General features: G+C 49.5%; 1 protein-coding gene across 1 annotated transcript in view; it reads right to left on the bottom strand.

Moving 5' to 3' along the window:
- Nucleotides 1-23,975, bottom strand: part of LOC119389333 (pre-mRNA-processing-splicing factor 8) — a 619,528-nt gene that overhangs the window by 180,277 nt on the left and 415,276 nt on the right. The window contains exons 20-21 of the mRNA XM_037656539.1: nt 6,411-6,527; nt 1,665-1,912 (exon numbers count right to left, since the gene is read on the bottom strand). Coding sequence (XP_037512467.1) covers nt 1,665-1,912; nt 6,411-6,527 — 365 coding nt within the window. The remainder of the gene's footprint in view (nt 1-1,664; nt 1,913-6,410; nt 6,528-23,975) is intronic.

Here is a 23,975-nt window from a genome sequence, read left to right as displayed (position 1 = left end):
TCATTGTGTTTTATCATGTCGACTGAGTTAAAAATAGGTGCGTCTTATACAAAGGTGCGTCTTATATATCATTTTTTCTTTCGAAAGTCGTAAAAAGTAGGGGGTGCGTCTTATACAAAGGTGCGACTTATACACCGGAAAATACGGTAGTACTAGCATGGAGATGGCGAACTCTGCTATTCCCCGAACAGGTTTTCACCATTCCACTGAATAATCCACCGTCCGCTAAATACAAATTTTCGCCGCTAAAGTTATCAAAATTCCGCCAGATCTAACGGAATATCCGCTGAGATGGCAACACTGCACACGGGCTACCTGTGAGGGCAGCAGCGATGTACGAAAGGTGCGAGCTGTGGTTGGCTGAGCAAATACGAAAGGGGGCAGGCTGTGATTGGCTGATCAAAACTCACAAAACAGCAACAAAAAAAGAAAGAAAAGGCGAAAGGAGGAAGCTGCCAGCTCCTTCGTTCCTGCTCTCCGAGCCGACGGTAATGCGGAGACAGCATGAGAGAGAGAGAGAGAGAGAAAAAAAAAAGCCGTTCCGCAAGTTGGAGAACGCACCCAACAGGAATACAGTCTGAGCCCCCGAGCCCTCACGTTTTTCGAGCGTTTTGGGTGTTGGCTGAGGCCCGGTGGCGCGAAGGTCACGGGGCACAGCGAGTGCCGAAGCGCACCTTCCAGCTCGCGCGGCGTTCGATATGTCCGATGGTGGGTAAAAATACCGTTCGATATACATGCGAATTTCCACACTTTACAAAGGATTTTCAAGGGGATAATTTACGAGTTCGATATAGCCGAAAATTCGATATATGTGGGTTTGATATATCCGGTTCGACTGTATAGGCACTGGATCTTGACTTGCAATGTAGTGCCGCTGGGAGATTTCTCTTGTGCATAGTTGAACAATAAAGATTCGCAGCATGCACGTTAACTCAAAGCGGAATGCGTGTCTCTCTGTCAAATCTTTCTTCTGTCTCTCATTGCCCATTAGCAGTGATTTTGCTGTGGGAAACACCGGAGCACACTGCATTCTTCGCCCCTCCACAGGTGTTAGTGGAGCTGAAACACCCTTCCCTACCTGCTTCGCCCCCCCCCCCCCCCTTTTTTTTGTGCGGACAACTGTGTCATCACTACCGAGATGACAGATTAGGCGCTGGTGGAAACTGCCCACGACCACGGTGACGACGATGGACCTTCGGAAGTCGACTTATCACGCGTTTTGCCATTTTGGGCCGCGCTGCGGGTTCGTGAGACCATGGCCTCCACGATTAGCTCTGGCAACGTGCAGTCCCGTTGCCAGAGCCAATCTCAGAGGCCATGGCTACACGATGACAGAGCAGCCTTGTGTTGATGTCCTACAAACGTTCCTATTGCCACCCCTCACGAACAAGCAACTCAGCAAAATCACGCAGTTTCTTGCCGCTAAATAAATGTTTTCGGTGAGCTCTGCCTTCAGTTCCTTGTTTGTTTAATTTCTGCATTCCTTTTTCAAGTTTTCGAGATGAAAACTGCATATAACGAAAACCTGTTTGTAACAAATTGCAACTGGGTAAAGATTATCAAATGGATTTTACAAGTGGACTCTCTCGTTCAAGCACAGTCCTATTTGCAAGTTCTTGTGCTAGTCACACCCACTGGAGAACAAGGAAGCAGTAAAGAAGCACCTGAGGTCTGACTGAGGAATGAGCACATGGCCCATAGACAACATGCCCAAGCCACCCAGTTCCTTGGGGGTGTAGAACACCACGGGTGGGAAGCGGCTGGGCATCTTCGAGTTGAGGCCAATCTTGATACGGGTCTGGATCTTGTTCTCACACTTCACTAGCAGGTCAAGCAGCTCTTGCGTATTGACCACAGCCTCCCGGAAGTATGTCATCAGGCCAATCAATGCCGTGTTCCATTTGTTCACAATCTGCTCACAAGCAACAAAAAATGCCACACATTTAGTGCACTTGCAACAGATCACATTGTACAAGAGTTAGCGACAGAGTATAAACAGTACTAGAGCCCATGAAAGAGACTGGAGCTGTTACTGAGTACGGTTATACCTTGCCATAGCATTACATTTTCCTTGAACATATCAGCCCATCCAGGTGGCCAGCAAAGCGCTGCCTGCGGATCTACTGGCACTGCTTGATGTTCTTATACTTAGTATATGAAAGCATTATGGACATGCACTTATTATGGATAGCCAATGCGCTGCATTGGCTATCCAGCTCAGTGTTCATAGCAACTTCGAAGAAAAAAATTCAAGCATTTTTAAGGACTTTCAAGCACCTAACGAAGAATTTTCAAGGACTTGAAACAACCCTTGTTGAGACTGTAGAAAAAGGAAACACTAGCTTTTGCAGCATGAAGCACATCCTTCATTGCACACAAGCCACACACAAGGCACCAAGGCACTTTTTCACAATTAATAGCTAATTTAATGGAATTCTCACAGTTCCTTTTTCGCTCATATTTTGTTTACACTGTTTTCCGCAGGTTTCAGTATACTTCCGCTAGTTTGCTTAAACTGATTCAGCTCCCAATATGGACGTATTGCGTGAGCGCGTGTGCACGTGACACACAAACAAAATGTGCATTGCCAGCCTTATAATTTTTTAACCTTATATGAATATACAGATGACATAATCGCCGCTAATATAACACAAAAATGCAGGAAAAAACACAGACATGACGACACAGGCAGCACTTCCAACTTACTTCGTGTCATTTTAGGGGCAATTATGTCCCATAGCAAGTACCAACTAGGCAATGAACACGTTCACCTGGTGAGCAGATATGCACACATACTAACACATGTGCAAAGGGGTAGGGCACCCTTCCCTCTCCACTGCCATAAAATAAAATCCTCATTAACCATCTGATCAAAAGTAGGCTCGTGCGAACATAACTTCCTAGGCTCAAAGTGAATGGAAATTAGTGTCGAATAATTTTGAAGTGACTTCAAATAGTAACGGGATTTGAATTGTAGTAGGATGCAAATTATATGTGCAAATATAATTTAAGTTTTAAGATTTCTCATACTTAGGCAATATAAGATGCTAATAAAGAGAATGACTGAAGTGCAGATGTGTGGCTTCATGCTGCGACAGATTTCCCTGACAAGGTGGTTCCTCGACACAGCAGTCCCGTGTTGCAGTGAAACCATCTTTACGGAGGGTTACATGTGGTGGAATGTCTATTCATTCTTTTTAAATACTTTCAAATATTCAATTAATGTCATAGCAAATTGGAACAGTGTAATACGATCTCGATTATTTACACAGAATTATCCAAAATGCAACTGCTAAAAATTGGCTCAACAAAAGTGTATTGACAAAATTAAAGGACATTTAAGGACCTACAAGAATGTAAGAGTTTTCAAGGCCTTGAAAAAGCTATTTCAAAATTCCAGAGTTTTCAAGGGTTTCAAAGACCACTACGAGCCCTGCAGCTGCAGTTGAGCCAAGCCAGTCTTGGTCAAAATCTTCCTGTGTCATGCCAAATTGCATTTGCCGAATAAGTCACAAACGCATAGAGTAATACCTTGTTAACTCGATGTAGCAGTGATGGAAGCGACATTTTGCTTTTTGGAGCACACTCAGGAGCAGAAAAAATGCCAATTTGGAGCAGCTATTGACATTTTCGGAGCAGAAGGCAAAATATTTCAAACGACTCCTGGAGTTTAAAGGATTATTTAAGCATCTCATAAGTATTATCACTTATTAGTAAGATATTGCACATACATTTATCACTGCAAATTGCAACAAACAAATAATTAAGCAGATGGGTGATCACTGACCACTAAGTAAGATGAGCTATATATTTAAAATACAGTAGAACCCCGCTGATACGTTTTTGAAGGGACCGTAGGAAATAAACGTAAGAGACGGGAAACGTAAGAGCCGAAAAACAGGAAAAACGGCAAAATATTTAGTGGTACAGAATATTATTTCAATTCTTACGAGCAGCACGAAAATTGGCGCGCTCAGCCGCGATCTAGTCGATGGATAGAAATGCGGAGCTTAGGACGGCCTCATCCACAGAAATGTAATCAACGTATGTGATTTTTTTAACACCAACAGCTGTATGCATGAAAGAACTAAGCACACACAATCACGAACGGCGCGGCGAGTCCGACCGCGAACCGCGCGCACGACCCTGCGAGCTCCAACCAGCTCGAACTCCTCCCGTTCTCCGACAAATAACGATGATGATGAGTCTACGCCAACGCGATGGCAGAAGTGAATGCCAATCTCGAAGGCCTTGCTTTCGCAAGCAATTACGTCATACACGCCATGTTTGTGCAATACAAATCTCAAAGGCTATGCTTTTGTCAATAGTGAATGCCAATCTCGAAGGCCTTGCTGTCGCGAGCAGTTACGTCATAGACGCCATCTTTGCAATTTGAATCTCGAAGGCCATGCTTTTGTTTGCATCAATTGCAAGATTCTGTTGCTTGCGCCTCTCATGCGGCTAACATTACGGTCAAATGAGGCCAAGCTGCGTGAAAATGCACCATGGCCGCTCTCTTTGGTAGTCACTCGGTCGGCTCCGAGCGCACTTCGCGACGTATCATACGGGAACGGTCCGACAGTTACGACATAAAAGCGGGGTGCCCAATACATTGTATCCTATGGGAGCTATGCCAGGACCGGCGGAAAACGACGTAACAGCCGGGAAAACGCAGCAGTGAGGAACGTAACAGCGGGGTTCTACTGTATCGGGTACTTGTGATAAAAATGATGTAAAACCGATGAAGCTGAGCCCCGAATTATAAAAGAAACTAGAATCACATACAGTAGTTTATAATCGGTAACAGAGCAAAGAAATCTTATTTCTATATTTCCCCAAAAATACCCTGCATTTGAAATTCCAAGTTCGGATAACCAAGTTCGGATAGGTTGAAAAAACAGTCTTGCCATTTCTTGTGGTGAAAATGATGTCGGAAATGACAAAGTGATAAATACGATCAGTCACACATCACAGTCCTCCCACCAGCAGTTAGTACTCAGTAAGATATCGAACTAATCTCGCACACATTTTACCAAAATAGTCTGCCTGTCATGTACAGCTACATACAGCTAAATCGGACACATATCAAGAATGCCACTACTTGTGGTATTATCGATATGATAGTATCGAGCTAGTATAGAAACTCCATACTAGCATACCTATAGTACACACTATACTCGCGGACGAATTTTCTTGGCAGTGAAGAAAAGGCTACGAGGGCGGAGCTAATGCATATTACTGCTCCGCAAACTAGTCCGGTATGGCGCGCATTTCGAACTTAGTTTCAGTTTATGAACCTTCCGTATCTCTTGTGACGGCTGTTGGATTATTCGAGCGACCATGGTCGAATAATAACAGTGCATACTACTTGATTCGTCTGCTTAGACAGCCATCTGTTAGTGAAACTCTTCACAAGTTCCTTCGGCGAGTCATCAGAAAAGCTGGAGGGCGACGAGCACTCACCTCAAGACGGAAGGCACCATTTTGACTCTGAGGAGCACGTAAAATGCGACGTTTTCACACGTGCAAAAAGGTGAAATGACACTGCATATAGTAAAACAAATATAAATTTTATATCTCCTTGGTGCGTGCTGCGCCTCTTTTCAAACAGTGTCCCATGAAAATGGAGCAATGTTGTTTTGCTTAATTCTCACACAGAAAACAAGGAGTACGCAATGGTGGGCCTTTTTTTCAGCGGTAGTACACGCATAGTTTGGCTCTGCAGCCTTCTCTTCATTGCCAAGAAAAGTGTCCGCAAAATAGAGAATGATAGTAGACAGCTTGTTTTTTGTTACGTTTAGGATCCCTGGATGATCATGTGCTTAAAGTTCATTTTTTCAGTTTAACAATGCCATTTCAAAGCAGGTCCGGAGCAGTTACTAACAAAAATTACAGTTTGGAGCAGCATGGAGTCTCTTTTGGAGCAGTTTGGAGCAATTGGAGCAGCACTTCCATCACTGATGTAGCAAAAAACAGCAAAAGACTTTGACCTGAGCCAATTTTTTGGATAATTAATATTGCAGTAAGAGCAGTGAAAAGTGGAGTTCATTCTAAAAGTTTCGCAACTACCGCCCAGCTTTTCAACAAAGCTTCTATATTGGCTCTTTGTAAAGTCTTCAAATAAAAAAAGACAACAATAAAGCATTCCGGAGTTATTTAAGCAGCCGAATTTAGCAGCACTGCATTTTTATTTAGCGCAGAAACACTGCAGACAGCTGCTCTGTCTGTGGTAGCCGCCCTGGTACCTGGGAAACTGTCCATGAGCTGCTTTTACTTACTTTTCTGATCTTCCTAAAATTTGCAGGAAGAAACCTGTTCCTTCCTTGGTTTCATGACATCATAAATTCTAAACATTATCCCTAGGACTCTACACTCTGACATAAAACGATGATAACAATGCGGCCGCTTACCTTGGTGAAAGTGGTCGATCCAGATGCCATAAGGATTTGTCGAACTCGATTGTGGAAACGCTGCATCGACTCATCATCGACTCGCAGGAAGCACTGCGCTGTTCTTTCCTTGGTCACCTGTGTGCACAAGATGGTATTAGCTGCAGCAGTTCCTTCTTTCCCACTTTAGTAAGGGTAGAAACTTTTTTTTTTTTGTACAGCATATAACTCCGCCATTCGTAACTCCACAAATACTTACCTACTCAACGGAATATTAACATCTCATGAATGGCCTTTACCTTCAAATTAAAAAAAAAAAGCAATGGTGGCCACCAAGAATGAGCTCAAACACCAGCTGGAAAACTAAGCGAATTGGCTGATGGAACTGCAACCTTGAGAGTAATATGAAGTATGAACACATCGTAAATCTGCAAAAAGTTACCTATACTCTATCTCAGTGGTACCTTGCACCACAGTGGAAGTTGCAGGGCTCATTAGCCAATAGAAAGGCCCCTCAAGACGTGTTCATCCGTGTTGCATCGTCTGCTCATAGTCTATATGGCATCGGCTCGCCTGCTTTGTTGGTACTTGCTCCTCGCCATGCAAGAACCTCTTCAGGAACGACACGTCGCCATTTCTTTGATGTTCAGAAACACCCTAGTACATAGGAGTGTTCACTGGCGCTTGTGAGGAACGCGGTTCTTTTTATAACAGCATTCATACTGGCAATTTCCCCTAGTTCTGTTTTGACTGCACGAAACACATTTAGTGCTACTAACCTTGCTTCTTTGAAAAAACACTGGATCTTTGGCCTATAGCACTCCGGAGATTCGTTCGACGCACTTTCAGCGGCCATCATGTACCGTTCTTGAGCAGAACAACTAATTAGTGGCGAAGGAAACAATTATAGGCATTCAGGGTGTTTCGCATCATCAACACATCACCGGCGCTAATGTTCTGGCGCCATGCCCAATTGACATCAAACCACTTTTACAGCTCGGCACAGCCTCTGTAATCCAAACAGCATCAAAACAAAGAATTGCGTCCCTCTTAATCATACCGTGGCTTTGGGATGTTAAACCCCGACAATTACAGTAGATCCCGAATATATCGAACTCGGATATATCAAATTATTGGCTATATCGAACAGTTGAGAAATCCCCTTGAATTTCCCATGTAAAAGTATGGGGCTGGTATGCACGTATATCGAACTCCCGCACAGCGAAACATCCGCTATATCGAACGCTGCCCCGCGCCGAAGCCCAGAAAGGGCATTTTTCCTAACAAATATTCATAATTTTTAGGCCGCATGCTTATAAGTTCCAGTCCCTCGTCACGCGCAGGTGACGAAATTGCGTTGCCCTAGTTCGTTGCGCAGCGCTTGTCAGTTCACCGGTATATTTGACGCGCGATCCGCAGATTTTAATGCATGGGCTAGTGTTTTTCAAAGAGGCGGATTGCCGAGGGCACCAAAATGAGAATTCGAAGTGACTTGGCAGCCTTGTTGTAATGTTTGCATTCCCTTCCATGTCTGTTCGCGCACGATGGCATGCAGGCCCGCAAAGCATGGCCTTCGAGATCCGCAACCTCGCGACGTATTTCTAGTGTTTTCGGTTTTAAAATGCAGATGTCAGAGGCTACGCTTTTTTTCGCATTTCTCGCCAAAGTAGCGGCTGCCTTCTACATAGCCACAAGTGCCATCGGTATCGCCAACAGGTCGACGGTGGAGAAATGTTTCTTCGTGCAGCGTTGTTAGCGTTGTCTCTTGTGGCATGTGTACTTCTCGCTCCGTTCTTGATAAATCGTCATTCGGGAGTCAACTAAACATTGTCCCGCTCGTAGCGATAAAAATGATGACCGGTGCTTGGAACAACGTCAAGTAAAGCACAGTCGTGCACTGTTTCCTTACGGGCCTTGGTGCCAGGTGACGACTGAGCGCGTCATGACCGCCGACTACGGCGTACGGTGCGTCAGTGAATTTTGCGACTTATTAGCGTTTTCGGGCGCCGTATCGGACGGGAGCACAGCGAGTGACTTTATCGGTGCAGATAACGATGTAGGTGTTTCTGATTGCATCGATGCCGAGATCATAGCTGACGTTGCCGGTGCTGCAGATATGGACCCATGCGGTTTGAAGATGCCAGCCGCCGCTGCCACCGCTAAACCCTTTACCGCGCTACAGAGCTCGCATCAGCGTTCAGCGTCGATCACCGCTGTTGTGGCCAAAGGTGTTGAATTTAACTTATCTGGAAAGCTTCAATGATATTGACGATGACTTGATAAATTCACGGCGCACAAGACAAGTTTATGGACTATTTGCATGCGAAATAAAGTGCGCTAACTTGCAAAAGAAGTAGTTCTTGCCTTGTTCTTTAGCATATGTGAGCGAATCGTTATGTTCGCGCTTTTTACGATTTCGGAAAACTGTGCCGAGGCCTGCAGTGCTTTAATTAAAGCCGTAAATACGCATATTTCGAATTATCGATATATCAAACTATTTCGCGGTCCCCTTCGAGTTCGATATATCCGGGATCGACTGTATTGTTCTTATTAAAACAATTGATCTAAATATTAGCGACAAAAGATACCTGATGCTTTACCGTCAGCATTAGATGAGACTAAGCGATGACAGATTATACCACTTATTTCTTGCTGTCCGAGTAGAGAGTCAGTAAAAAAGTATGAATTCAGATGGAAGCAGCGGTCTGGGCTATATGGGGGCTGCCATGTTGCTGTACGTCATCGCGGTTAGGGTGGCTATTACAGTTACCAGCCGGTAATCGCTACAATAATTCAGGGAATGCGAAGTGCATGCGCGGAGGGCCTAATGTACCATGTATCACTGTAATGCGTCATGCAAGCACAGCTAAAACCCTTGTATCTCGTTGATAACGAAACAGTTAAACTTGGAACTATATTTTATGCTGCATACTCGTAGCTTCAGCAATGCTGCAAGATAGTTGTGAGATGAGGCATAGGGGAGACCCGCTCAAGTTTCTCCACAGACGCCAGCACCTGCCATTCCCAATGATGCTACCGAGGACTTCTGATTTGGAGCAATTTTTGGAGCAGCAAAATTTCCGTTTTGGAGCACTTTGGAGCAGCAAAATTTTCATCTTGGAGCACTTTGGAGCAGATAATTTTGCATCTGGGAGCACTTTGGAGCAGCAAATTTTACATCCTGGAGTGCAATACAGAAGCATATTGCATTAACATTCAAGCACCTGAGTATTATTATGGGGCTCTTATGAAGGCTAGAAACATTTCGATTCATTGCAAATCTCATGGAAAAAATCATCTCAGGAGCATAGGCGTGCGCAAAGGGGGGGGGGGGGGGCAGATTTTGCGCCCCCCCTTAATTACCTAAGAGGGGGGGGGGGCGCAAAATCTGCCCCGTACATTGACCCTTGCGATAGCAATTATATGGACATTCTCGGCGGATTTTTGCTGTCGCCGTTGCCGTAATTTTTCGTATAAAGTATAAATTAATAACATCACCACGCGCATTCTAGCCGTGGGTATAAGCTCGCGAGCGCTGGCGACGAACGCGGCTGAAGCGCAGATTAAGCTAGCCGGCCGTCTGTCTCCGCCGCACTAACAGCGCATGAGATAACATCTTCCCGCGTGCAGGCCTGCCGTCGATTGCTCATCACACAGAGAGGGAACGCCCCGCCCGTCTTTCGTAAGGAGCATGAAGGGACGACGGGGAGCGGAAGGGGGGGGGGGGCATCGTTCGAAGGGCGCAGTCGCTAGCGCGCGCGCTATTACGAGGCATCAGGAGACGGCTCGTAAACTTGCTGTGCTCTCAACGCTTACTTCGCGTTTAGAGAACTCAGAGCAAGAAAACGCTTCGGTTCCTGGAGGGGCCATATTCCTTTAAACCAGCGTTTTGTTGAGTTACGTGAGATCGGATCCAAAAGAGTTAGCTGTTAGTCTTACTTCGTTTCACAATACAATTTTTTGGTATCGCATTCATTGCTTCGCTCTTAAGCGAAACTGAGTTTTTTTTAACCGTTAGCTATTAACCCCCGAAAGCGAGGGGCGGACGTGTAACATGGCGTAGCCGCTTCACTGTGGGCCGTCAGCGACGGGCCCGCTACTGACAGCTGCGCATTTGCGGCTGCTCCGACCAGGAGATATGATTTTACTAATGAGATGACATTTTTAAAAAAGCAAGCGAAAAATTCGAATTGGAACCCTAGCACGTGAGCTCGAAAGGGCAGGGCCTTTTAGGGGGTATTTACCGCAGAGTGATTACAAACTCGGATGTGCTGGTGGAAGGAATTACGAAAAAGCTGTTCTGGATGAAGGTCCATGGATAAAGTATATCTGAGGAAAAGTGTCAACGCGTTTCCACCGTTCGCGTGCTCTTCCATAAACGCGAAGCAAGGAAAATTCGATATATTGTCCCATATATCTACTGCGAGCGATCCCAGATTTCATTCCGCGATGTCCGGAAACAGAAGTGACAGACATTTTAGCGGCACTCATGTAGTTATTACTGAACATTGCTTTCCTTACGTGCCGTGCGAAGCTTGAAACGAGCTATCAGCAGCTTTTCTGGAACAGACGACGTCCGCCGATGAATCGCCGTCGCACTTTCTCGCTACCAATAGGCCTAGACGTCACGAGCCTCTGCCGAGAGCGCGTTTTGCTGTCGAGCGACGTGCAGAACAGAAGCTGCGTCGGCACCGTGCATGGCATCGTGGCTTACTCGTAATGCACGCGCGAGCGCTATTTATTCAGCGGAGCAATTCTTGGTCCATGATTGCGACTTTATTGGCAGCCCCAAGATCGAGCTGCACATGTTCTGACGCGACGGCGATGCGATTGCCGGTGATAGACGCCCCCAAACCCGAGACTTTGGCGCAGTTTGGCGCAAATTTCGTCGATATTATCAGGATGCCGCAGTAAATACAATTTGGCGCACTTTGGCGCAGTTGGCGCAGGAGTGGAATCACTGCATTCCTCTACTGGAGAAAGCGAAATTAAGCTGCTTGCTGCGACCCCTCCACTCCCCTTGGTTTCCCCCGCATTAGCGAAGCTCGCACTGCACATCAAACATCTCTCATTCTGCAATGTCGCCCGGACGGGGGACTGGTAATTACTGCTGCATTAAGAACTGCCATAACAACATTGTAAACACGAAAGGGTTGATTCCACCTGTAAAATTCTACCGAATCCAAAATAGATGGCACCGAGAAAGCTGACGACAGGCATGACTTACTGAAGTGCACCGAATAATGTAAACAAATTTTGTTGCATGCACTAGCAGTGCGTGGTCAGAGTTGATGCGTGCAGAGAGAATGAGTATCTGCACGAAGCACTGAACATAACCAGAGTTCATTCCTGCTTCACAACTGCGCAGATCAATCGAGTCACTGGGTGATACAGGTTCGCGTCATGGTTGTGCCGGCATTGAAGCAAAAATTACTACGGTGCGTTATGAAACAAAGAAACGAGCCCTTAAAATTCCCTACTTGATACATGTCAGTTGACTCCGCACCATCCTGTATTTACGCTGCTGCCGCTATTCTATATCAAAGAGGATGTACTAGCGAAAGGCATGTACATATGTCCTATTTGTGCCATGCGGTGCTATATTTAGTCTACTTACGCAGTTCTGATGGAAATGCGTGGTAGCCAACAGAGGAGACACGGATTTGTGGCGGATATATTTTGTGGAAAACACCACTCTCATGGGGCAAATGTAGTGAATACGACACCCTATCACGTCGTCTCCCGTTTTTCTTCTTTGTTCAGTTGCGCCACAAATATTTCGTTATGCAAAAAGCCCTTCGCCCAGACCAGGATGATGTAATCTACTATTACCTGCTCCGCATCTTCTACAAGGCTAACCAGACGCTGCTCTTTCGTCACACTGCAGCTATGAAAGCAATCCTCAGCCACACGGATCTTCTTAGAACGCCTCGCAACCCGTCAAAACGAGCAGAGTGCGCGCAAGGTAACAGGAACTCAAGGCGGCGTGAAGGGGAGAGGTGTACAGTCATGTTACGGGCTTTTTCTCCACACTCAGTGGCAGCGCCCCACATTACAGCACCCCTCCTCAATGCGAGTCTCTCCTATAGTCAACAATTCCCTACTCAATAGAACACCATTAGCAGGTATGTACACAGAAATTGGGCAAACTCCACTACTCAACACTAGTCCATTAAAAATAAAAAGAAATAGAGTAAATAAATAATTAAACGGAACGAATAAATACATAAATCACCAAACAAGTAAACAAAACGTGTAATTAAATAAATAAATACACAAATAGTAATGCTACAGAGGACTTCTGAATTGGAGCAATTTATGTAGCAGCAATACAGTCGACGTCCGATTTCCCGGACGCCCGAAATTCCGGACATGCCCGATTTCCCGGACTCATCTGTGGCACCGTCAAGTCCCCCATAGAGTCAATGTATTAAAAAGTCCGAAATTCCGGACGCTTATAGCCTTCGCCATCCGATTTCCCGGACTTTTTGCAGTTAACCACCGACCCAAAGCCACCACCGGCGCCGCCATTTTGGTTGTTTTCATATCCTCGAACCCACCATACTCGCATCGCAGGTGTGGCCAGCAGCACCGCCGCACCGCGCCGCGGCTGCCGTAACCTCGAAACCGCACGTGTCAATCCGTTGCCAGCCGTAGCTTAGCCAAGCCAAACCTCACTGTGTTCCAGAGGTGGAAGCAGGCTTGAGTGTTTTGGAGCAGCTCAGGGAGCAGGAATAATGCTGTGTTGGAGCAGCTTTGGAGCACCAAAATGTGTGTTTTGGAGCAATGCAAGTTAGTTTTGGAGCAGAATTCTAGGGTCAAACATCATTGTTGTTTAATTTTTTTGTTCTGGTAATGTGACGTGTTATCTCGGGGGTGCTTGCAAAAACGGATCGGGAGAGAGTGAGACGGGCTCAGGAGACCGGGGTAGGACGGGCAAAAACAACAAAGTTTATAATGAGCAAAAAGGACACATACAGAAAAGAGCGTTAAGAACACTGAACAATATAACAAAACCTATTTACATTTCCAAAAATCTAACCCGAACCGAAACTAGCTAAACAAAGCGCTTTAGCTAGGCTTAGCTATGTCTCCACTCAGTCTGGCCACTATGGGCCTTGCGGGAATGGAACGTTCTTACAGTACGTCGCGACGACTCGAAGTCCCCGTCGCGTCAATCCCTCGTCGAGACCGTCGCCGACGTCCTCAGTAGTCCTCGAAGTTCATCGTCGGTCGCTTTCGTCCAGCCTACCGCTTGTTCTCGTCGCGTGTGTCCTCCGTAGTCTACTCCGTCCTCGATCCGTCGAGGTTAGGCCTAACTGGGCCTTGGTCCCTTGCTTCGGGACTCCACAGGTGACGGTCGTCTCATTGACTGCACTGTGGTCTGCAGCCGTCCTGCCGAGAAGAGAAGGGCTGCTGGCGATCCCGGAACTGCTGTAGTGAGGGGCGACGGTCCGGGCAGCCTCGCTTGGAGCCTTCCAAGGTCGACGGCCACTCCCCGGGCCTTGCGTGCCACCACCTCCAGAACCGAGTACCAGCCGCTTTCGCCGCGGGTGCGACGCTTGCTCCTTCCTCGATCTTCTCCGTCCGGTGCCCCACAGCACAGTGCCACGATCATCCTTCGTCGTTCACCATTACGGCTCGGGTCGCATGCCACGAGCCCCTATCTGGCCAATCCTCTGCGTCGACGTGGCTGGTGCGCGTGCCATCGGGTGACTTTGCTTCTCGCGCACTATCGCCGCGCTTCCACGTTCGGCACGCGCCTCGTGCCTCTCCTTTACTCATCACAGGTAAACACAAGAAATTCCAACGATTTTAGAAAACATTCAATACTGATGAACAAACCACACTTAACACAAATGATATATATATATATATATACATATATATACACGCGCGCGTACGTGTTATCATTAAAACGTCACAGCTGTGATAGAGCAATGACTCAGTAAAATGAGATAAGCGATGTTTTGAATAGCTACACTTGACTAGATTGACAAATGAAAAATATTCATGGTAATGAATGTTTTTCAGCAGCGGCGTTTTCGCGCCGCGTTTGCCGGGTTGCTACATTTTCGTCAAAAGCCTACGCCGGCTTCAAAAAGTTCCTTCGAAATGCACGGAGGTCAGCGCCGTCTGGAGGCATCGGAAGAAACCAAACAACACGCTTCTGCACCCTAAACTCCACTTGTCGGACGAGCGAGTGACGCGCCATGCGAGGCGTTTTCTTTTCTACTTCGAGTAGGAAGATGCGGCGGCGCAATTTTGAGATGGCGTTCGTCAAAATTATGCATGCAACCCTCCGACCACGCGTCAGTCGCGCACGAAATCAAGCCGTTCTGGACGCAACGGCGCAATTTCTTGAAGGCGTTCGTCAAAGAACACGCGCGCCTCTCCAAACGCGCGTAAATCGCGCCAAAAATTGCGCCATGCGGTTCCACCTTTTCCCTTCAAGTTCCCTTCCAAGATTTGTCAATAATTGGTGTCGATTATATGAACGCAAATATGGTATTGAGGTGCGATGATACCTAGATGTCGCAAGTGCACAATTTGCATACCGTGGTTCTGTTTTCGTACTACGTCACCTTCGTCTTTTGAGTAATAAACGTTCCAAGTGTCTATCTTGTTATTTTTGTATATTTCGTCACTCGCCACCTCATGTACCGAACCACACACAGCAACGGCAGTGAGCGGCATGTAATGTTGTGCTGCGGATGGTAGGAGCTACAGCGTACTCCACCACGAGCCGCGCGCAGGTTCTGACGAGCCAAAATCAAACACCGCGACCGATCTCACTGGCGAGAATAAGCTCGTCTCTGCACAAGCGTGTTTACAGGCTGCATTTATAACCTCTAAGGGCTTGTGTGCAATGCAAAATATTCTGCACATGGAGAGGCACACTCTCAAGAAAAAAAGAAAGAGTTTCGGAAATGGTCCAACCGACTTACATAAACCAAAGCCCTGTGAGTCGTTTCGCGGTTTGCAGTCGCTTCATTGACCGCAAACGGATAAAACAAACTTTTCTTTCTCATGCACACCTTATGACACAAAATCCATATTACACACTCAGCTATACAGCGGTTTCATTAATGCAAAGTTTCCAAAAAATGGTCGCGCGTTTACGTCCGCGGCAGCTACTCGCACTATCCTCATGGCTTCACATGAAATTAAATATTCGCAGCAAATAGAACCGTTTTGACATTATGAAGCGTCAAGGCACTTACTTTTATTCATGTTCACAATGCCAGGCCACGATGACAGCAACCGCCTCGTGCGCGCAGCGCTCCAGAAAACTCCGTTGCCGCCGGCGTCACAATCGAAATATGGCCGCACAACTCACTTTCTTGTAGCTCTCGCTAGCTTTTTTGAGCCTTAATTCGACAACGTAACGACAGCGCGCCAAGTGATGTGATGATTATATAAGCTCGCATAGGCGCGCCATGATACGGATGACAGCGGCACATGAAGGCACCAAACGTAGCCTCGGTGATCGGTTCTGGCAGCGCACCGGAGCCCATCGCAGAGGCCATGAACCAATGATCGCTTGGGAGCAGTTTGGGCACAGTAACGCGTTTTGGAGCAGGATGGCGCAGCAGAAGTGGATGGGCGCAGCGTGGCGCAAATGGCGCAGCACTTCCACCCCTGCTGTGTTCGTTCACGTGTTGTTTTGTCAGCTCTGCCAGCACTGCGGTCGTGTCTGCGGTTGATCGTTTGCTGCTGCGCGCTATCTTCAGTGATCACGTTTCCCGACTGTAACGAGCATGTGGCACCCTGCCTAGCCTAGTTTCATTACCTCGCCAGGTTCGGCAGGCAACCTTGGTCGTGCGTGAAGAATGAACACTGACGAGCGCGGCTCGGCAGTCAGTAGCTGTTACCCCGCTGTTGTGTCGTGCGACCCCTGGTGCCATGCTGAGACACCAGTGCTGTTGTGCTTTCTATTCATGCTACTGAGGGGAGCTGGGTCTCTGCCATGCCTCTGTGCTACCACCAATCCGGCGTGGTCATGCCGGTCATGTGACCCGTGCCTCGCTGACCAATAGCCTTTCCTCTCTGTCCTTAAAACCGCCTGCAATAAACGCGGGAGAGCAGTCTCCCGTCAGTATCACCGAAGCTTGGTCTCTGCGTCGTCACTCCGCGCGCCCTCCCGTCGTTCAGCCTCTCCGTCGGCCCGCCGCGGGTTACGCCGCGCTCCTGCCCTACACAACACATGGCGACGAGTTACTGAACCCGGTTCAACAGGCGACGCCAGGAAGAGCACGACGTAAGTGACACTCACCTCGAGTCGCATTTCTCCTGCACGTCAGTGCTTTGTCCTTCCTGCTTGCTACATTGGCGTCGACCTGACTTTTCTTGTTCCCGCTCCGGCTCCCTCTACGACGCCAATTTCCTGCTTGAGCCTTCTGCCTACCTCCTGCACACATGGCGGCCCTTTTTGCCAACCTTCCTCCATTCCTCGACGTGCCCGGCACGCCTCCTATTCCGTGGCATAAATGGAAAAAAATTTTCAGGCGGCCGGCGGAAGCGGCTGGGAGGACGAAAGACGCGCGTCAGCACTTCTCAGCGCGCTCGGTGTCGAGGGCCAGCGGAAATACTTCGCCGCGCAGGAGCAGCTCGAACCTCAAGGCGTCCAAAATGCTCCACACACAGCCAGCACGCCGGCGGCGTTGGGCACAGGTGCGGTGTCGACGACGGAAGCGGCGGCGGCGACGGAGTACGACACGTTGCTACAATTCCTAGACGGGCTCTTTGCCGAGACGACTAACGTGCTAGCCGAGTGGCACCTATTCACGAGCCGCGAACAACTGCCCGGCGAAACCTTCCTCGAATTCGTCGCAGCTCTCAAGGAGAAAGCCCTCTCGTGCAAGTTTGGCGCCACTTACGACGACAGAGTGCGGGACCAAGTAATTCACGGAGTTGCCAACGCACATGTACGGGCCAAGCTACTGTCGTACGGGGAAGCCCTTACGCTGCAGAAAGCCGAAGAAGTTGGACGCGACTTGGAGGCGCTCAACAAAGCCAACGCGGCATTCGGAGAGAATGAACGGCTACTCGGCTCGCTCGCCGGGGACGGCGGTAGCGTCCAGCGCGTCGCACGTGGCTACGCAGCAGCATCACAAAATGGCGGGTCGGCTTCCTCGGCGGCCCCGCATGTGACTCAACATGGCGGCGGCTTCCCCCCCAACTCGGGTGGCCGCGTCCAAGATGGCTACGCGGGCTCGTCAGCGCGCCTCCAGGACGGCGTTCGCGGCCAAGATGGTCAGCCTGCTTCCAAGCCTCTAGTTGGCCCTTGTTTCCGCTGCGGCAAGTCAGGGCATTTGGCGAATTCCAGAAATTGTCCGGCAAAAAACAAAACTTGCCAATTTTGCCGCATCAAGGGGCATTTCGCGGCAGTCTGCCGTAAACGGCAAGCGTCGGTGCAAGAAGTTGCCCCCGTCCAAGACGCTGACTCCGGCACTGCCACAGTCCTGTCCGTGCAGGCTGCGCCGACTAGCCCAAGAGACTTGCGCATCCCTGTTATCGTCGGAGGACATAGCCACATGTCATTGCTGGTGGACACCGGAGCCACTGCATCGTTAATGACCAAGAAGGACTTCGACATGCTTTTCGCTTCGAAGCACCGACTGCTCCAAACGTCCATCCAACTGCAGAATTTTTCGAAGCACCGCATACAGGTCCTAAGGTATTTCCGCACAGACTTGCAGCACCATGGCAAGCGGGCCTTTGTCACCTTCTACGTGACCGCACACGGCACTTCACTGCTGGGGCTCGACGCCATCCAGCAGTTGGGACTCCTGATCGACGGCGCAACGCTAACGTGTCGTCTGGCTTCACCCGTTTCCTCGCAGCTTCCTGCAGGTGTGCCTCCGGGGTTCGAGCACCTGTTCGACGGGGAGCTGGGACTTGTCAGGGACTACGTCCACCGGGTCAAGAGGCGGCCGGACATCGTACCAGTGTCCGTCAAGCTACGTCGCCTGCCTCTGGCGCTCCGGCAACAAGTCGCCAGCGAGCTGCGTCGACTCGAGGACAACGACGTCATCGAGCGGGTGTCGGCATCCGAATGGGTGTCGCCACTCGTGGTCGTCCGTAAGGAGGACGGGGACATCCGCCTCTGCGTCGATCTGAGAGAACCGAACAAGGCCATCGTCGTCGACGGGTTCCCACTGCCCCATGTGGATGAACTGCTTCAAATGTTGAATGGTGCGTCATACTTTTCAAAATTGGACTTAGCATCAAAATACCACCAACTGCTCCTAGAGGAATCTAGTAGAGATTTAACTACGTTCATTACACATGAAGGATTGTTTCGATTTAAAAGAGTATGCTTTGTTCTAGCCTCCGCACCTGCGGTATTTCAAAGAATGATGTCTAGTATTTTGCAAGGCTGTAACAATGTTGCGTGTTACTTGGACGACATACTAGTATGGGGAAGCTCGAAGTCTGAGCATGATGCGAATTTGAAGAAAGTGTTAACCTGCATTGCGCAGAGTGGCATGAAACTGAACCAGAAATGCATTTTTGCGGTGAAGGAGTTAACGTTCTTGGGGCATAAAATTTCTGCAGAGGGTATATCGCCCATGGAAAGCAAAGTTCGGGCAATCCTTAATGCTCCTCCTCCTACGTGCCTGAAAACCCTTCAGTCCTTCCTTGGCCTTACAGGGTATTACGCAAAATTCCTTCACCACTACGCAGATCTCGTTGAGCCACTCCGCAACATGCTCAGACAGGGCCAACAATTTTCTTGGTCAGAAGATGCGCAACCCAGCTTTGAACAAGTGAAAGCTTGCCTTGCATGTGCTCCTGTCGTAAAAATGTTTGATCCTTCATTGCCAGTGGTTGTTACGACAGATGCTTCTGATGTTGGTCTGGGTGCAGTGTTACAGCAACTTGTCGGTTCTCAGTTACACACCATCGCATTTGCATCTAGGACCTTAACTCCTGCAGAACGAAAGTACTCTGTGGGCGAGAGAGAAGCATTAGCATGTCTATTTGCATGTGAGAGGTGGCACGTCTATCTATGGGGAAGGCGTTTCACGCTCAGGACGGATCACCAGGCAGTAGTTGCCCTGCTAGCGGCAGGTAACTCAGGCAGACGTCCTCTCCGTATCTCCAGGTGGTCGGCCAGGCTAATGTATTACAACTTCCACTTAGAGTACTGCAAAGGGTCTGAGAACCGTGCGGCTGATGCATTGTCGAGACTTCCATTACAAAATGATAGTTCCACTGTTCAGGAAGAGGAGATTGTCTCCCTTGTAACCACTGTAGTCGACAAGCAGACTGTTCAGGCAGCTACTGCGTCTGATGAAGCATTGCAACGGGTCATTCACTACGTAACTCAAGGATGGCCCCAAAAAAAAACTCTAGACACGGCACTGATGTCCTACTTCCACGTACAGGAAGAGCTTTCTTTCGTTGACGGACTCCTGATGCGGGGCGAACGTGCAGTTATTCCAAATGTCCTAATACAGACTTTCTTGCAGTTAGCCCATGAGTCGCATCAGGGTATTGTTCGCACTAAGCAGCTGCTACGTGAGCGCTATTGGTGGCCTCACATGGATAGGTGTGTGGAAGAGTTTGTAAAGCAATGTCACATCTGTCAGCTCGCTGATAAGTCCGCTAAAACTACAGTACCTCCATTTCAGCCAGTACAGTGGCCTGAGCAGCCATGGCAGCAGTTAGGCATGGACATCATAGGTCCTCTGCGTACAGCTCCTAACCCTACATATGCTATCACCTTAATGGATTATTATTCTAAGTGGCCTGAAGTCCTTTTTACCAATTCAATCACGACGCAAGACGTCATTAAGCTGCTCAATGCTGCTTTCAGCCGTGAAGGTCTCCCTGAAACCTTAGTTACAGATAATGGACCCCAGTTTACGTCCAGAGAATTTCACGCTTTCTTAAAGGAAAGAGGCATTGTCCATCACTTCTCATCCAACTATTACCCGCAGGCAAACGGGCTAATAGAGAGATTTAACCGTGTTCTCAAGGAACACATTCAGGTAGCTAAACTGCACCAGAAAGATGTCATTCAGAGCACTACAGAGTTCTTAGGGTCTTACAGGATCACTCCTCATTCTACTACTGGTTGTTCACCAGCTGTTCTGCTTCACGGTCGCCAACCGCGATCAACCTTAGACATCAGTAAACATAAGCTTCCGGGGTTGCCACAAACCTCCCCTGCAGCACTTCGTGAAAAGGCTCAGCAAAAGCAGCAGAATACTAAGTCCTATGTAGATGTGCGCAAGGGTGCCAAACAAACTCTGATTAAAGTAGGCGATAAGGTAAAGGTTAAGCGACATACGAAAGGTCCGTTCAGGTTCAGCAAACCCCTTACAGTCCTACAACAAGTCAATCCGTCCACATTCCTCCTCAGCGACGGCAAGAAGTGGAATGCTTCAAAGTTAACGCTTGTTCCACATGTAGCTGCAGCATCCCTTCCGTTAATGCCTCATTCTGAGCCCATCACTGATGCAGATCTCCTCTCTTGTTACGATGACTTCGGTAATCTTCCCTCTACTTCCAATACAGAGCTGTTGCCTCGGCAATCCATTCCTAGTGCCCCGGCTGTCCAGTGCGCAATGCACCGGCTGAAGTGCACACTCCGATGCCTGCGACCTAGGATCAACCATCGGGACTTCAGGAGGAAAGTCCTGGGTGTTCCTCCTCACCTACAGTAAATGCACCAAATTCCAACACGGGGGAGGGAAGAGATGGGAATGGGTCTTCAAAGTCGGCTCAAGACAGCCGCAGCCCACAAAGTTTTTTGCCTGGGAGTGATGGGAATGGGTCTTCAGAGTTGGCTCATGGCAGCCACAATCTGCCAAGTTCTTCTGGGAGAGATGGGGACGGGTCTTCAAAGTCGGCTCCCGACAGCCGCAACTCTCAAAGTCTTCCTGCAGGGCCTGGGTCACGTCGCCCACAGCGGACGCGCAAGCCCCCAGCCCACTTGAAGGACTACATCACAGACTAAAGTAGTCCGCATCTTCTGGGGCTATACTGCCTTAGAGGCCCGCAGTATAGCCGCAGAGGTCTAGTGCGTTTGTGTGAACTTTTCGTGCATAGTGCAAGCTGGCACTTGTGTTGGTGTGGTGAAGTGACTTTTTTTTTGTGTGTGTAACATAGGTTGTAATATGTACATCTAGGACTGAACTTCTGCGTATTGCAGGTGCCATCTTTATCGGAACTTGAATGTGAATTTTTTTAGTGGTTCCTGATGTACCACAGTTACAATTGTATAAGGATGCAATTCTTCCCAGGGCGGGACGATGTTGTGTCATGCGACCCCTGGTGCCATGCTGAGACACCAGTGCTGTTGTGCTTTCTATTCATGCTACTGAGGGGAGCTGGGTCTCTGCCATGCCTCTGTGCTACCACCAATCCGGCGTGGTCATGCCGGTCATGTGACCCGTGCCTCGCTGACCAATAGCCTTTCCTCTCTCTCCTTAAAACCGCCTGCAATAACCGCGGGAGAGCAGTCTCCCGTCAGTATCGCCGAAGCTTGGTCTCTGCGTCATCACTCCGCGCGCCCTCCCGTCGTTCAGCCTCTCCGTCGGCCCACCGCGGGTTACGCCGCGCTCCTGCCCTACACAACACCCGCCATGCGTTTGGGTCGTCCTTGTTAGAGCGCGGGCGCCTCGGCCCCGCCCCTCGTCCACGGTCCCCGGGGCAGATCGTGACACTGGCGACGAGTACAGTCAACGGGTCAACCCACGCCATCGAGAGCGGCCAAACAACGCCCCCCGCATCTGCCGCCATGCCGCTGCACGGAAGGCTCGAGCCGTTCGAGGGAGATGGGTCCGCCTGGCCCATCTATGAGGAGCAAGTTCACGTGTTTTTCCGCGCTAACGACACGCCCGAGGAGAAACAGCGGGACATTTTCCTGGCAAGTTGCGGAACCCAAGTCTTCAGTCTCCTGCTCGACCTCCTAAAGCAGGCTACACCGCATACCAAGACGCTCAGCGAGCTGCTCACTACACTGCGCTCGCACTTCAGTCCGGCGTCGTCCACGCTAATGGAGCGTTTCCGCTTCAACAACCGGAGCTGCCGGGAAGGGGAGAGCCTCGGGCAGTTCGTCGCTGCGCTACGAGGTTTGGCGAGTACCTGCGCTTTCGGGGCCCAGCTGGACTCGCTGCTACGGGACCGTTTCTTCTGCGGCATAAGCAACCCCGCCATGCAGACACGTCTCCTGGAACTTCCCGACCCCTCGCTGGACGACGTGGTGAAAGCAGCGCTGGCGATGGACGCGGCGACAAAAGACGCCGGCGAGATTGCGCGTGCGGCGTCAACGGAAGCGGTGGTCAACAAGATGGTGGCAAGGGGCGGTATATGCAGTCGCTGCGGTGACGCCCATTCCCCCTCACAGTGCCAGTTCGTACATTCGCAGTGCTTCACGTGCGGAAAAGCTGGGCACCTTGCACGAGTATGCCGAACGGGGAAGCAGAACAGCGGACCACAGCAGCAGCCTGGATTAAGCCCAGGTTCCACACCAGCCCTCGGTCAGGGTAGGCGTCGCAAGTGGCGGCGGGGACGTGCGGCAGCAGGCTCGAGTTCCTCCGCGGCCAGGCTCAACGTCGTGTCCGAGGACCCGCCGATTTTCGACATGTGGCACACAGGCCTTGTCCCGTCGTCTGTGCCGCCGTACGTGCTGACCATCGAAGTTTGCGGGCTCCCCATTTCCATGGAACTGGACACGGGGGCCAGTATGTCGGTCATGGCTGGCAAACTTTTCAAAAGGACCTTCCCCGGAGTGGCCGTCGAGGCTTCAGGCGTCATGCTGCGGAGTTACTCTGGAGAGCTTTCCCAGGTCCAAGGTCAGGCCCAGGTCAGCGTTCGTTTTGGCAACAGGGAAGCAACCCTTCCTTTGTATTTGACCAAGGGGTCGTCACCGACGCTGCTCGGCAGAAATTGGATTTGCGCACTGGGTGTTCGGCTGCCAGAAGGCCAGGAAGCAGCCCTACATGGCGCACAAGACATCCCGAGCCTCCTAACAGATTTCCAGTCACTGTTCCAGCTAGGGGTAGGCACATTCGGCGGTACGACTGCTGGCATCCATGTACCCGACGGAGTCCGGCCTCGGTTTTTCAAGCCTCGCCCGCTGCCGTTCGCACTGAAGGACAGGGTCACCCAGGAGCTGCAACGGTTACAGCGAGAAGGCATCCTGGTACCAGTCAAGACTGCGGAGTGGGCCGCTCCCATCGTTCCAGTCCCCAAGCGAGACGGTAGTGTCAGAATCTGTGGGGATTTCAAGGTTACGATCAACCCCGTCGCTACCGTCGAAAAGTACCCCCTGCCTCGGATTGAAGATCTCTGGTCGGCTTTGTCTGGTGGCCAGAAGTTCACGAAGCTCGACCTCAGAGATGCGTACCAACAGTTGGTGCTCCAGGAGGCCTCACGGAAGTATGTCACGATATCGACAACTCTGGGGCTTTTCCAGTATACGCGTTTACCATTCGGCGTGGCCTCAGCACCAGCCATCTTTCAGAGAGAGATGGACAACCTCTTCAGGGGAATGAGGCACGTGGCAGTGTACTTGGACGACATCCTCGTCACCGGTATTGACGATGGAGACCACATGCAGAATCTGCA

This window comes from Rhipicephalus sanguineus, chromosome 4 (genome assembly GCF_013339695.2).
Source record: "Rhipicephalus sanguineus isolate Rsan-2018 chromosome 4, BIME_Rsan_1.4, whole genome shotgun sequence".
NCBI classification, from domain to species: Eukaryota; Metazoa; Arthropoda; class Arachnida; order Ixodida; family Ixodidae; genus Rhipicephalus; species Rhipicephalus sanguineus.
This window is presented reverse-complemented; position numbering and strand designations above follow the sequence as displayed.